This window comes from Melozone crissalis, unplaced genomic scaffold, assembly GCF_028551555.1.
Source record: "Melozone crissalis strain CALT ecotype California unplaced genomic scaffold, PUWL_Pcris_2 ptg000016l_1, whole genome shotgun sequence".
Taxonomy (NCBI): domain Eukaryota; kingdom Metazoa; phylum Chordata; class Aves; order Passeriformes; family Passerellidae; genus Melozone; species Melozone crissalis.
The window spans coordinates 45,686,271-45,702,213 of NW_026535794.1; the positions used below are offsets into that span (position 1 = coordinate 45,686,271).

Genomic DNA, 15,943 nt, shown 5'->3' on the forward strand with positions numbered 1-15,943 from the left:
CAGTTCATACAATCTCACTCCCCCAAAATGGGGTATTTAACCCCTTTGCATAAAACCAATCCCTAACCTGGACTAATTTAACAGAAAGTGTACATAGGACAAAAAATGAGAAATCTGGAAGAAAAGACAGTAACTTGATAGTTATTGTGGCTTAGTTTTATCTTCTTGGACAGGGACAATGAAATTGACTTATTCTAAGATGTGCCATTGAACTGCTGCCAGGACTTGTGTGCAAATAAGCTAATACTCCATTCCTTCTTCTTTATATTGGTCATTCTTATCACAACCACAGATAAAATACACATTTTTCTGACATCTAAATAAATTCCTCTTCAAAGCATACTTTTCTTGTGCTTATTAATAGAAAGTGATGTCTACTTACGCATTTGGTTTATTTATATCTAGTCAACTACTCATTTACATTAAAAACAGAATGGAAAAATTATCTCACTTGTGCAGCTTCAAAGCTGTACCTTCGTTGATAATTACAAGCCACCTCTGCAATTACTAAAAACTTAGTGTAAAATGGGACAGAGCACCAATTTTCTCAGCCTGTCTTCATAGAAGAGGTGTTCCAGTCCCCTTATCCCTTCATGGCCTCCACTGGACTTGCTCCAACACTTCCATGTCTTTCTTATTTTGAAGGCCCCAGAGCTGGATGCAGCACTCCAGGTAGGGTCTCACCAGAACAGAGAGTACAGGGACAGAATGAATCACCTCCCTCGCCCTGCTGGCCATGCTCCTTTTGATGCAATCCAGGCTACCTCTGGCTTTCTGGGCTGCCAGCCTACAGTGCTGGCTCATGTTGACCTTTTTGTCAACAATAAAGACGGATTTCATGTTTGTTTTGTTTTGTTTTGTTTTTTTCCTTTTCCATATCACAGGGGGTTAAAATCATGCTGAAGTCTTCTCGAGAGTGGGAGTAAAAAAACTGACCATCTGGTATCATGCTGCCTAGAAGAAACATTGAATCTTTCCTGTAAGTGTACTTTTCTTTTTTCAATAATGGTTGAAATACATCAATGAGTTCAAACCTGTTAGGAGGTCAAAATAAAGGTGAGAAAATGAGAAAATATCTGAATTTTTTCAGCTTGCTCTAGAGCAAACACTTTTAAATTTTTTGTTAGAATCAGAATGGTTTGAGTTGGAAGGGACCTCAAAGACCATCTAGTTCCAACTCCCTGCTGTGCCCAACCTTTCACCATACTAGGTTGCTCGAAGCCCCATCCAACCTTGAACAATTCCAGGGATGGGACATCCACAGCTTCTTTGGGCAAGCTGGGACAGCACCTCACCACCCTCACAGCAGAGATTTTTCTGCCTAATATTTAACCCAAATCTACTTCCTTTCAGTTTGTCCTGTGACCACAGTTTCACATGTTGCCCAAAAGAAAAGGGATTTTTCAAGGGCCTTACAAAAACAAAACCAGACAAGAAAAAAAAGAAAAAAAAAAGAAAAAAAAAAGAAAAAAAAAACCAACAAAAAAGTTCTCCAGATCCCCGTGAAAAAAGAAGTGAAAACTCCACGCTGTTGTAAACATAGAAAAAGCTTGTTTCAAAGGCTAAATTTTGTCACAAGAGTAGCGTCCCTCACTTAGGCGCCTGCCGAAGGCCGCGGCAAGGCTGAGGACGCTATCTGCCGCTTTGCCTGCAGAACTTGCACAGAGCAGCTCCACCAGCACAGGCTGTCGGCGGCACCCTGTGCTTTCCCGAGGGACACTTCAGCCCCCGGTGCTCCCCATACCAACATCCGGGGCCTGCCCGCCCCCTCCCCGCTCGCCGCCCGGTGGTCCCGCCCTGACGTAGGCGTCCTTGAGCGCAATGAGGCTCCACTGTGCTTCCGGCGTCCGACGCCGTCTCCTGGAAACGGGGCTGCGGTGGCGACCATCTGAGTAGCGTGCGGGGGGTGCGGGGATGCAGCCCGGTGGGATCTGGCGGTGCGTTCCAGCTGGAATAAAGGACAGCAAAACGCTCCGGTTCCCGGAGTCACTCTGCCTGCTGAGCCGGTGCCTTTCCCGCTTGTCAGTATTTTGTGGCGCGCAGGGACTAGTGTCCCGTCCAGACACTGTCACCGGGGCATGGGAGACTCCGTCCCGGGGGCGGGGCTCCGGTGTTTCGGTTGATGGCGGCGGCGTGGCGGTGATCCATTCCGCGCCGCACTACGGCTGTCGTTCCCATCCTTTCCCGCCGGGTCCATCACCGGCGCAGCTACGGCTGTCATTCCTCTCCTGCTTTCCCGCCGGGTCCATCCCCGGCACAGGTGCGGCTGTCGTTCCCACCCTTTCCCACCGGTTCCATCCCCGCACACAGGTACGGCTGTCGTTCCCCCTCTTTCCCGCCGGATCCATCCCCGGCACAGGTGCAGCTGTCGTTCCCCTCCTTTCCCAGCCGTTGCATCCCCCGCACACAGGTACGGCTGTCGTTCCCATCCTTTCCCGCCGGGTCCATCCCCGGCACAGGTGCGGCTCTCGTACCTTTCCCCCTTTCCCTCCGGCTCCATCCCGCACACAGGTACGGCTCTCGCACCTTTCCCCCTTTCCCTCTGGGTCCATCCCCGCACACAGGTACGGCTCTCACACCTTTCCCTCCGGCTCCATCTCCACACACAGGTACGGCTCTCGCACCTTTCCCCTTTCCCTCCGGCTCCATCCCCGCACCCATCTACGGCTCTCGCACCTTTCCCTCTGGGTCCATCCCCGCACCCAGGTACGGCTCTCGCTCCTTTCCCCCTTTCCCGCGCACGTTCGCGGCCGTTACGCGGCGGAGCGCGCGCGCCCAGCGGCCCCTCACGCATCCCTTACCCCATCCCCTCACCGACCCCCTCACCGCATCCCCTCACCGCTCCCCTCCATCCCTCACCGCCCTCTCGTTCCCTCTGCCGCCGTCCCTCGGTCCGAGGTGCGGGAGCGGACCCGGGGCGGGGCTGGAACCTGCGGCTGGAGCGCTCCCGAGATCTCACGGCCCGCTCCCCTGTGCTGCAAGTGGGTCGGGAGGCGGCTGAGTCTGCGGGGCCGCCGTGCAGCGCCTCAGGCCTGACAACCCCCGACGGAGCTGGGAGCACAGGAGATCGCGGGTCGTGCTCGGGTGCTCCGCTCGGAGCGGTTTGGCCATTCCGCCTAAAGAGAGGGAACCGCGTCTCCTTGCTGTGCTGGTCCTGTATGCAGCCCAGAGCAAATCAGTTCCCTCGGTGCCTGGAGGCTGCTGGTTTGGATGCTTCTGTGGGGGTTCACTCCTGCTTCGTTACAGGTGGTGGCTTGGGAGGCTTCCATGACGGCCTTCTTAATTCATCTTTTCACCTTTTGTATCAGTTTAACTGATCTCTTTTTATTTTATCTCAAAATCCATCTGTTGAACATCTGTTCTGTGTGTCAGAGAAGCTGTGGGTGTCCCATCCCTGGCAGTGTGCAAGGCCTGCTTGAACAGGACATTGAGTACAGTGTTCTGGTGGCGTGTGTTCCTGCCCGCAGCAGGGGCATTGGAACAAGATGATCTTTAAGGTCCCTTCCAACCCCAGCCATTCTATGATTTTATGATTCTATGCTCCGTTGGTTTGTGTGCTGGAATAAAAGCATAGCCATTACTCTTGAGAATCAGAGACTATTCTCTTTTCCCTGTAGCCTCTTGCATTTTTACAGATAATACCATTTAGAATTTGTATCTACTAGCCAGTCTATTACTTTTTGAATATGACCTTTGGAAGTGTAAAATTCACCTTTTCAAAATTTTGATCACATTTCCTGAGAGGAGGTCATCTGCAAAGCAATTGTATCCAATCTTTCTGGAAGTATAGAATCCTTATTCATGGTAATGAGGGGGGTGACTACTATAGGTGAATGGTCATTAAATTTGAAGGCTTCCCCTTTCTCCTCCTTTCTTTAGGTTTATTTGTTTATGAGATTTGTGCCATGTTTCCAGTCTGTTGCCTGTGAAGTGTCCTAAAGCATGGAGAACTTTGTTTTGTATGAGGAGATTGGAAGAGGAAATACGACAGTTGTTTATAAAGGTAGAAGAAAAGGGACAATTAATTTTGTTGCCATTATTTGCACTGATAAATGCAAGAGAGTTGGAGTAGCAAACTGGGTAAGTAATGGGGTTTCTTTTCCTGCTAAATCTGGGAAAAAAATACAGCCTAAAAATTCTGGTTGCACAAGTTATAGAAAAGTGTAATGTTTTTCTTTAAGATGGAGTTTGTCACATTTAGACCAGCTTCTCAAGATTTCAAGTTCTTATTCTTTAAATACAGTCTTTTTAAAATGTATATATTTCTTCATATGATTTTATTGGTTTTTAGATTGCATGCATGAACACATGTTTACAGTCTTACTGTTTCTGTGATGTGTTAGTGAACTTGTAAAAATAGTTACATGTGGTGGTTTGCTTTATTTTGTTATTAGTTGTGCAAATTCAGTGGTAGCAATAACTTCTAGTAAACAATCTATTTTTTGCTTAGCAAGAAGAAATTTTTTTTGATGAAAGAATATAATTTAAGCTGAATCAATTCTAGTTTGTAAAACCTTGGCAAAGCTTTAAATATGATACTGTCTGGAAAGGAAACTGATACAGCTGCACAGTTCAAATATTTTATTTTTCCAGTAGATACATTTTGTTTCTGTAGTGGGTTAACCTTGGCTGGATGCCAGGTTGCCGCCAAATCCGCTCTATCACTCCCTTCTTCAACTGGATAGGAGTCAGAAAATACAATGAATGGGTCAAGATAAGAGTAGGGAGAGATCACTCTCCACTTGCCTTCACAGGCAAAACAGACTCAATTTAGGGAAAGTAATTGAATTTATTGCCAGAGTAGGATAATGGTAAACAAAACCAAATCTTAAAACACCTTTCTTCCACCCCTCCTTCTTCCTGGGCTCAGCTTTACTCCCAATTTTCTCTCTCTCCTCCCTTGCCAGAGATGCAGGGAGATGGGGAGTGGGGTCAGTTCAGCAGACATTGTCTCTGTCGTTCCTTTCTCCTCATGCTCTTCCCCTGCTCCAGCAAGGGGTCCCTCCCATGGGAGACAGTCTTCCACAACCTTCTTCGGTGTTGGTCCTTCCCACAGCCTGCAGTTCTTCATGCACTGCTCCAATGTAGGTTCTTTCCATGGGTGCAGTCCCTCAGGAACCTGCTGTTCCAGTGTGAGTTCCCAGGTTACACATCCTGTCAGCAGCCAGCAAGGGCTCCTCTCCTCTCTCCATGGGTCTGCAGGTCCTGCCAGGAGCCTGCTCCAGCACAGACAGCTGAGAGAGTCACAGCCCCCCTCAGGTTTCCACCTGCTCTAGAGTGGGGTCCACCACAGGCTGCAGGTGGGTCTGTGCTCTGCCATGGACCTCCCTGGGCTGCAGAGGGACAGCTTTGCCTCACTGGCCTTCACCAGGGGCTGCAGGGGAATCTCTGCTGCTGCTCCTGGAGCGCCTGCTGCCCCTCGTTCTGCACTGACCTTGGTGTCTGCAGGGTTGTTTCTATCACACATTCTCACTCCTCTCCCCTGCTGCTGTTATACAAGAGTGTTTTTCCCCCTTTTTAAATGTTATCCTGGAGGTGCTGCCACTGTCACTGATGGGTTGGCATTGGCCAGCAGTGGGTCTGTCTTGGAGCTGGCTGAGATTGGCTCTGTCAGACACAGGGGAAGCTTCCAGCAGCTTCTCACAGAAGCCAGTGCTGCAGACCTCCCCACCTGCATACTGAAACCTCTCCATGCAAAATGGATACAGTTTTGTCACAGACATATTTTATGAAAAATCCTTTCATTAGGATCTTTTCTCCTGAGAAGCTGAGAGGCCTCAGAAACTAAATGTAAATAATAATTATCTGCTGCTGTGGAATGCACCAGATGCATCTTTGATTGGTCTCATGTGGTTGTTTTCAATTAATGGCCAATCACAGTCCAGCTGTCTTAGACTCTCTGGTCAGTCACAAGATTTTATTTTCATTCCATTCCTTTCTTCTATTCTTTTAGTATAGTTTTAATATATCATTTTCTTTTAATATAATATATATCATAAAATAATAAATCAGCCTTCTGAAACATGGAGTCAAGATTCTCGTCTCTTCCCTTGTCCTGGAACCCCTGCAAACACCACCACACAGTTTCATATTCCCTCTCATTGTTTCAAAGATCATTTCTTGGGACCTTTTTTGTTCTTAGGACTGTATTGACCTTACAAATCTCTTGGGGATACCTTACATACTACTCTAGCAAGAAAAAGGCTTCTGTAGAGATTAGGCCATGTAGCTGTATAGAAATACAGATTTTGGGGTCTTTTGAGTGGTTTTCTTTGACAAGATTAAGAATGATGGTAAAGCTTCTTTTCACTTCTTGCTGTATTATCTCTCATTTGTATTCTTATTGAAAAAAAATGTAGGAGTGCAAGTTTGACTCCAAATTCTAATTTCCAGTTTATTATTTAGTAGTACAGAAAAGTTAAATAATATTTATAATTTTGAGTTGGGAACTTACTAGTTTTTTTCCTGTATTTTAAAAACAGGTGAGTTGGGCAGGGTATGTGAGGAAAGTTATCTTTTCTTAACATACATGTAACATAAAATATTTGAAGAATAATGTTAGTGCACTAGAAAAGGCAAGAGAACAAGTAATCTAGAGCTAATCTAGAGTAGATTGTATTGTTTCTTGTTCCCATGCCTCAAGTGCATATGTATACATTTATGTCTTTCCCCCACTTAAGTATGTTGAAAATGTCGCTCTAGATTCGTCTGACTCAGGGACTCACACATAAGAATATAGTGACATTTTATGAATGGTATGAAACAAGCAACCATCTCTGGCTTGTAGTGGAATTATGCACAGGTAAGATGAGCTCAAAGGTAAACATTTATAGAATGAGTATTTATAAGAGATTTCTTGCAGCTTCTCCACAACAAATGCTTAGATCTTTGAAAAAAGTGTACTTCTCTGGTTATTAACTTGAGAATTCTGTTTATATATAAAAGTGGTTTTGCTCTTGGAAACATTTTTAGAAATCAATTGAAATCATGCTTCTCCTCTGCTTCACTGTATGCCTCTTTGAAAAGTTAGTTGTGTTACATAATGCTGGTTTTTAAGAGCTGAAGAGAGAAGGCCAATCGGGGAACATAAAGGCAAATTATACTTCTGTGAATAGTCAGAAGGTAGGTCAGTAAAAATTACTTGGGAAATTTTCCAAGGATTGGCTGCTTTGGCATTCTCCTTTAAAAGACATCAAGGAGCAAATCAGTTCTAATGACTTAATATTGTTCAAATTAATTTTTATTCAAAGGGCAATTCGGCAGCTAAAGAGAATGATTTAAATTGTTTTCCTATTCAGTATAAGTATTTTGATTTCCATGTTAAAATTATAATTTGGAAACTCTGAGAACCCAAACTGCATTAAGTTGTTCACTTAGTTTTGATAAGTTCTTGTCAATCTATTAAAGGAATTTTGTAAAGCTTTCTTTAATTGTGATGGCTACATGTTTTAAACTTCTGACAGCATGCTTTCCTCCATATGGAAAGGAAAGAAAAGAGAGCCAATATGCATGTGATGCATATTAGGATTTTGGAGTTTGTTTAATAGTAAAAGTCCATGTTACGCTCAGCCTTTTTATTTATCCAGAATTCTGTTTGAAAAATTACTGAAGAAGAGAACTTGTGAGTTCTGAGAAAAAAAGTCAGGTCATTCTTTCAGTGATTAAAAGTGATTTTAATGGCTCATATGGAGGCTTTGGTCTATTTGCTTAGTCTAACTTTGGGGTACATATTTCAATTATTAGACAGGCAGCCTTTTATTTTGAAAAATTATCAGGTGTTTTAGCTTGCAGTTTTATGGTTTGCTGTAAGGTGAGTGTCTTGGAGCTAACTTACTTAGAATAAGATGTGGATTTATTCTTAATTTTGTTGAGACTTGAAAAATACTTTAAAATATGGAAGATTTCTCTCACTTGTCTCAAAGATAGTTTCTGTTATCAGATGCAAAATATTTCTGTGTTGCTGTTTTCACTGCTTTTATTCTTTGTATGTTTGGCCATATTATGAAAACAATTTAACTGGAAAATGGCCTGCCCTTAGTTTTAGCAATTGTTCTTAAAAGTTGATAGCCTGCTGTTGGTATTATTTATTCTTTTAACTTGTGCATCAGGAATCTGGTTAAGGAATTTTAATAAAAGCATGAAGTACTATTACACTGTGAAGTGACACAGTTTCTGGATTTCTTTTTTCCCTTCTGTTTCCTTTGTAAAATAATATTGAAGTAGTTTTGAAATCATACAGTCAGTTTTATTCCGGGTAAAATTCAGATTTTTTCACAGTATTAAAAATAAATTTTTTGTACGTCTTAGATTTTGTAACTATTAGATATCAAGAAATATTTTTATATCTGCTGATACTGGTTTTTGATTGACATATTTTGAAGTTTATGTATTTGGGCAATACTTGTGTGACCTCTTCTTTTTATGCACTTGCTGACTATATGTATTTCAGGTGGTTCTCTAAAATCTGTCATTGCTCAGGATGAGTGTTTACCAGAAGATGTGGTGAGAGAATTTGGTATTGATCTGGTTACTGGTTTATACCATATTCATAAGCATGGAATTATCTATTGTGAATTGAAACCTGGAAAGGTGAGGAGGGATTTTATCTATAGGGACACTGGATGTGATTTTTCATGCTATCAGCATTTATTTTATTGTTTGTATTTTACCATTTGGAAGAAGCTTACCTCAGTTGTGAGGTTGTTTTATAATATATGTGAAGACAATGAGAGACAAGTCTGTAGCTTGAATATTTTATGATATAATTGATTTCTTTACTTGGTATATATCTGATACAATGTGATATATTCCTTTTGACTTGGTATACTGGTTTAATTTAATGAAAGATTTTACTTCTGTATCCTTGGAGATATAAATTTATTATTCTATCATGCTGCAGAATATTTTTGCAGCATGGAAAATGCTAATGACAGAGTAAATTTAACTAAAGTTTCTTTGTTAATAGATTTCTATATTATTTGCACATACCATGGAAATTATCATCTTATTCCTGTATAAAAATACAAGTCTTTATGTAGTTTCTCATTTTGTGTATGTCTGTCATTTATGTAGAGGTTTGCTAAAATCTTTGTTTCTAATTCATGTAGTCACCAGAATAAAATTGACTATAATAATTTTTTTTTTGCTTAATAGTAATCGGTTTTGACCTTGATCTATAAATGATCAAGTTGCCATTGTCTTAATTTTTGGTAAAATCTTCCACAATTTTACTCAGTTCCTGTCATTTGTGGACCTAAAAGCACTAAAAATACATCGTGTAGATGACTCAGTAGTCTTCCAAAGAAGAACGATGCTGTAAAGTGCTCATTTCAACAGAAAGTAAAATGCTAAAGTTAATACTTCTTCTGTGCCCTGCCCCCTGCTTCTGGCTGAATGGTCTATTTCTCTAAACAAGGTTTTTGGGATTATGAAGTTTTTAGTTGAAAGAATAGGCAGTGGCTGGCCAGAGAAAACTCTCATCATCATCAGACAAAATCTGTAGAAGTTTCTGCTATGTAAAATGAGAAAAATTCTTTTTTTTTTCTCAAATGAAGCCCTCTTTGGTTTTACTAGACTTATATGTTCCTATGAAGTTTTGTCTACTTTAACTATCTTTTCTCTAGTAGCATCATTGTTTATTTAGATTTAATAATGAGTAAACAAAAGTGCATATTGAACCTCTTAAGGGTACTTCTGGTTATAAGAAAAAGATACTATTGGCATTGACTTAAAAGAAAAACTTAAGTGTTTTTGGTTATAGTGATCCTCTCTATGTACTTAAATGGTTTGATATTGGGATTATTTTTATAATAAACTATTTCATGTTGGAAATGCCAGTTTTAGTATATGATACTAGCATATTGGATTTTGTTTGTTCTAATAGATTCTACTGGAAGGGTCTGGCACTTTGAAATTCAGTAGTTTTTGCCGGGCTAGAGCAGATGGTGAAGACTTGGAAAAAATTTTTGCTTTAGCTGGAGCTGAAGAAGGTGAAGATATTAATGAAAACACTGTGCAAACATACTTTAAAAGTATAGTTCAAGGTATGAGATTTTTACTAGCTGGAATTAACTTACACCAAAGAGACAGAATGGAAGTTGGAGTACCAGTGATTATGATAAAGAGAAATGATTTAGAATTAATCCTGTTTTGTCTCAGAAAAATTGAGCTATGGAATTATTTATGGACTTCTAAAAAGCTTGTGCTGCAGGTACTCTCTATAAGATCTGGAACTAAATTCCCCAAAGTTAGAGTTAAAAGTAGACAGAAAATTTGGGAAGTGCTACACAGAACTACTGCTTTTTTCATTGGGCACTGCACTGCTGTACTTACATTGTCCTTTTTGGTGCACCTGCTCTAGGTTATTTCTAGTTTGAGGTCAATTCTTTCACTACCTTAAAGAATGATAATTTCATTTTAAGGTCTGAGAAAGTTACTGTGCTTCAGTTTCAACAGGCAAATCCCTACAAATGTAGTAGACTGCAAATACCATGGGGTTTTTTCATTAAATGTGAAAAATTCAGAAACTTGTTTGTAATCTTCTGAATCTTTTACTAGTCATTATTTTGGAACATCTCATAGACCTCTATTGTTAAGATAATGATGTCCCATATATCAGTTCCTTTTATCAGAAACAACGGAATTCTTCGTAATATTTTATGAGAAAAAAGAGAGCTCTCCTTGTTGTCTCCTTCTGAAAGTCCACACTGGAAATAATAAGACCAAGATCAGGTCTTTATTCAGGAAGAAATGCAAATCTAATCTCTTTCCTGTTGCTCTTCGGAACTGTTTTGATATGTGTGTTAATGAACTTTTGTCATTTAAAAAAATAAAACCCAAGAAGAAAAGAACCCAAAGTAAACTTTTTAAGGGACTATGGAGATGGCATTTTTACTGAGTTAGTATAATTTCTTTAGAGATTTTTGAGAAGTGATGGGAACTACTGTAGAAATAGGAACTGTAAATTTTATTCCTGTATCAAACAAAAGACATTTGTAAATAAGCTGCTATAATTTGATATGTGATGTTTTAATAGGGTTTTAGTGGGAAAAGAGCCATAACGGTTTAGATCAGTGATTTCATTGGATAGCTACCTTGCTTTTTGTAACAGAGTTTACTAAGTTTGTGAAGGTTTATTTCTTGGGATAGCTTTAAAAAAAAGAAACCCCAAATCTAATGTAATGTAATTATTTCTGTTACTCACGTGACAATGATTTGCCATTCTGCTCAAATTGCTTGGCTCTTAAAGCTGTTAAAGCAAATCAAAACATTCTTTGCAGTAATCACTGTGTTTGAAAAGTGCAGCACAAGTCAGTTTAGTAATTGAAGTGAAATAAACAACAAAGTAGCATATTTAATCCTACATAATCCAGTGAAAGCGTAGCAGGGAAGTTCCTTGGAAACTACTTACATTTGCTATTTCAGTTTTCTTTTATGTTGAGTGAAGATTATCTATAGCTTGGTAATGTTTGGAGACAAAGTTTGAGGTGTTGAAAAAGGTGACTGCTGAATGAATAACCAAAGCATTAATTATACATTCTGTATTTTGTAGGCTTTCCATTATACACAGCTCCTGAAGTAATAAAGGGTGGCAACTTCTGCAAAGCCAGTGATCTGTGGTCCCTGGGATGTTTGCTCTATGAAATGTTCTCAGGTTGTACGTTTGTATATCTATTTAGTATCTGTGATAATGGAAACATAGTTTATAGTCCCAGAGTAAATTCTGATGAACTGTCTAGGGAAGTTGGGACATAGGAAAGCTTGAGACAGGTTTTGAAGATTTCTTGAAGAACATACTAACTGTGCTTAAAAAACAAAAAAGTGTCTTTATCCAATAATCAGGTGAAACAATACTTTTAAGTGCTGCTATTGACAACAATACTAACGAACATGTAGGGTTTAAATACTATTATTTAAAATTATGGCAGCCCTCAAATTCCGACAGTATAGTGTTTTTTATCTCCTTGGTATTAAACTCTGTGTGCATTATTTTAAACTTTGAAAGAGGAAACTGCCTCACTATTGTAAAACTAGAGTAATTTGGTTCCCTGCACATAAAGTACCCATAGCTTCAGCTAGAAGGAAGCTTCATCACAGAAGAGAATTATACTGCAGCCTTCTTAAACCTTAAGCAAAACACGGATCTGTTGGGTCAACACAGTAACACAGATACAGAGATTTCTGTCTTTTCCTGTTGTCTTATGCTATCATGGTCAAAAACGTCATCAAGATGTTTTTGGTGCCTCTTATGTCTGTGGTTTCTTTTGCTGTTCATGATGAAAGAATTTAATCAAAGATTTGGAATTTAATTTGACAAGGAAACTTGATAAATAGTACTCAGACTGAGGTTGTTTATTTCTTTGGATGCTTTCTCAGGAAAATAAGCTCATGATAAATCATTGTACCTTACAACCATTTTGAAGTGTGCCTAATCTGTGAAATCCACTTCTGTTTGTTTGTAGGAAAACCACCATTCCTGTCAGAAAGCCGTTCTGAATTAATTGAAAAGATTTTATCTGAAGATCCATTGCAACCAGGATCAGACAGTAGGGTTCTGTTTTTCTTCAATGGATCAAGTCACAATAATACTACAAAGCTTTGGTTTGCTCTTTTTCTTCTGAGGCTGGTTGCAGGAATCAGTTAGTTATCCAAAGTGAAAGTTAGCAATGCCTTTCTGTGATAATTCCCTGTTAGTAATGAATGCTTGTTTCCTTTTTGACAATGACATATATAATTTACTTTAATTGTTAGCACTATATCTACTTACTGGGGTGGAATTTTTTATCTTGGTCATTCTGGGCATCAGTGTTATTCACAGATATCCTAGTATATTAGTGGCTCTTTTTCAATTTAAGCAGATTTTAACTCTGCTTAATTTCTTCCTGGTAGCTATCTGATAATTGGAGGCTGCTTTTTTTTTAAAGTTACAAATAAAAAAAAATTTATTATTTGTTTGATGTCCGAGCATTAGTAGTCTGTTTGTTTTGGGGTTTTTTTTGAGGATTCTTTGACATACAAAGAGCATATGTTTAAGATCCTTTATACATTGAGGTTATTTTTCAGAGATTACTCTCAAGAAAGTTTTGTAGTATGATCTGTAGAATAGTGTGGTTTACATTGGGTGATGATGGTTTTTGTTATCCAATACTGATCTTAAGTGCTTCCCTTTACAGGTTTTGCTTTTCACAAACCTTCTCCTGAGTTCATAAGTTTGCTTGATGGGTTACTTCAAAAGGATCCTCAGAAAAGGTAAACTGCCTAAGCCATGACAGCTGTTTATATTGTCACCTCTGGAGAAAATAATCATTGTGATACTGTATGTATAGTATTTTGTAGATGAAAAAGAATGCAAAAAAATTTCATCCCTTGTATAAAAGAGCAAACTATGCGTTTTCTTAGATGAAGACATATAGAATTAATGTTTTCATTAAGTGCATTTTTTGTTTGTTTGTTTTGTACCTGGTGCTAAATAGATAACTTTGTAACAGAATGATAGGCAGTTTGGAATTGGATGGCTTTGCTTTTCCAGAGCAATGGCCACCTGTATTTCATTAGGCTTTAACTTAAACCTGGTACAGTTCTATTGTTAAATAATTTAGAGCTATAAGTTGTAGGCTATGTCAGACAATTTACATGTGGGATTAACTCTGCAGTTTCCTTCAATCTCATAGCTCTGTTGTGTGAATTTTCTGTTCTGATTTAAGGCAAAAGTTTGTCCTGTAAGAAAACCTGCTTGTTGTCCAAATAGAAGCAAACAACAGGATTAACTGCTCTGTAGTGTCACTGTGTTCAAAACCTAGTCTGGTATGTGTCTGTGCAGTTGTACTTAGCCACTGCTTTTGTGTTTGTTGTTTTTCCAAAGGCTGAATTGGACAGACCTATTGCAGCATCCATTCTGGAAAGGATCCTTTAGCCATTGTGGTGGTGGTTCTGCAGACAGACAGGGCACAAGCTTGAGGTACTGGAAGTTCAGCGAATATTTATTTTAGTAAATATAAGCAAAGATAAAATATATTTTATTGTCTGTACATTTTATAACTTTTGAACTTTTCTCACAATTTTCATGAAATAATGAATGGAGTTTTACACTATCCTGTAAGTGGTTTGGGGTGTTTAGGAATTGTATTATCCTCTTAGTGTATTGCACTGTCCATTCACTTTCAACTGACTCCTTCCTACTAGCTGTAGAATGTGTTGAAATTCACTTCCAAGCTAAATGCTCTCATTTTTATTTATATATTATATAATATTGTTGTATGAATCTGAATTGCAATTTTTTAACACTTTTGTAGAATCTTATTAATATGGGTCTGTTTTATCTTTCGTAAGTTTTTTTGTTTGTTTTTATGCACTAGGCTTACAGCTTCACAAAGCCTATCAGTGCAGCGTCTTAGAGCTGTGGTTCAGCCTTATAATCTTACAAATGCAGCTGACCTATATTCTTTGTTTATGACATGATGCATTAATCTAATAGTAGAGATTTTTTTCTAAATATTTAATACTCTGCACTGCTACATATACAGAAATGCCCAAACCTGTTGTGCGAATGGTTTTTCTGTGTTAAAAAAGCTAGTTTTCTTCTAGACTCCTGTTGCCTTGCTGGTTTTTGTGTTTCTAATTTTGAATTAGGACATTTAGCTTTTTTTTTGTATGTTACTTTGTTATAAATGTTTGAAAGATACTTCAGGTTCCAATGTGGAGATCTAATGTCAAAATAGTTTTAGAATGCTGAGTGTTTTGTTATACCTACTTCAAAATTTTCTCTCATGTTTTTTAATACCTATTTCTGGTACCAGTGCTGCAGTACTTTGTTATTAATGTTTCTTATAGTCTGAGATACAGCTCTTTGTCTTCTAATTTTATTACTGCTTTCACCTGCAAAAAAATTAATATTTAAAGTTTATATTGTAAACTAAGATTTGATTCAAGATTTTAGCAAGACGTCCATCAACATCCTGATAGTGCTAATTTTGGGGAATTTCCAGAGAACCAGAGGAATCTTAATCTCCTGCAAAATATTGGGCTATTTGGCCTTACTCTTGAGGTTATTCTAAGTCCTCTAAAATATGTGCTGATGAATGCACTAACTGAAAAATATGAAAATGTAAAACATTGGTTTGACATGCAAAAGAAGCTCAATACTCTCTCTTTTCCAACTGTGAGACCTTTGTATCTATTTTCTTCTCAGTGTGGATTGGATTAATATTTGATATCCTGGAGAGCCTTCATTAAGGTTTTATGACCCAGTTCCATGTAAATAATATAAGGACATGTTAAAAAATGCCCAAACAACCAAAACCAATAAAATTGCATTCAGGTGTGACAGTAAAGGATTACACACACAAAAACGTGGTTTTAATCTCGGCTACAGACTTCATTATTCATTAGGAGATAGATTTCTTGTGACTTTTTCCTGTGAAGTTTAAAATGTCTGTAATGCTTTTAGTATTTCTTTAGTATCTCTTGTATCATGGGGTAATAATTTAACTTTTTTAGTGTCTTTCATTTAAGTTCTAATGATAGAATTTTTAATATTCTCCAAATTACTTGCTGTAAACTTATTTTTCATCATTTCCATTACCAATATAAAAAGTATGTGCAACACATATTTAGAGTGTATTGTTCTAGAGAATGACTGCTAAACTGTATGCTAACAATTGCAACAGATAATGGATATAATCAATTTTTTTATATAATCAATCCTCTTTTTTAAAAATCTGTAATTAATATAATTTATTAAACAGCAAAGAAGACACAGAGTTACCAGTTTCTTCTAGTGCCAAAGAGTCAGTGGATGATCATGAAAATCTAGATAACCTGTCATCCTCAAGGGCAGGTCTTAAATCATCAAGCAATTCTTTCAAAATAGGTAATATTGCTCATTATGTTATTTTTAGCTGTTTTATCAATCCTACCAACATATTTACTCCCTATGTTTTATTTG

At 38.6% G+C, this 15,943-nt stretch overlaps 1 protein-coding gene across 1 annotated transcript in view; it reads left to right on the forward strand.

The window, feature by feature from the left end:
• Positions 1-2,337: 2,337 nt before the first annotated feature.
• Positions 2,338-15,943, forward strand: part of ULK4 (unc-51 like kinase 4) — a 211,241-nt gene continuing 197,635 nt past the window's right edge. The window contains exons 1-10 of the mRNA XM_054274292.1: positions 2,338-2,410; positions 3,880-4,080; positions 6,703-6,802; positions 8,450-8,589; positions 9,884-10,043; positions 11,552-11,653; positions 12,462-12,545; positions 13,173-13,248; positions 13,862-13,957; positions 15,744-15,868. Coding sequence (XP_054130267.1) covers positions 3,943-4,080; positions 6,703-6,802; positions 8,450-8,589; positions 9,884-10,043; positions 11,552-11,653; positions 12,462-12,545; positions 13,173-13,248; positions 13,862-13,957; positions 15,744-15,868 — 1,021 coding nt within the window. The 5' untranslated portion in view covers positions 2,338-2,410; positions 3,880-3,942. The remainder of the gene's footprint in view (positions 2,411-3,879; positions 4,081-6,702; positions 6,803-8,449; positions 8,590-9,883; positions 10,044-11,551; positions 11,654-12,461; positions 12,546-13,172; positions 13,249-13,861; positions 13,958-15,743; positions 15,869-15,943) is intronic.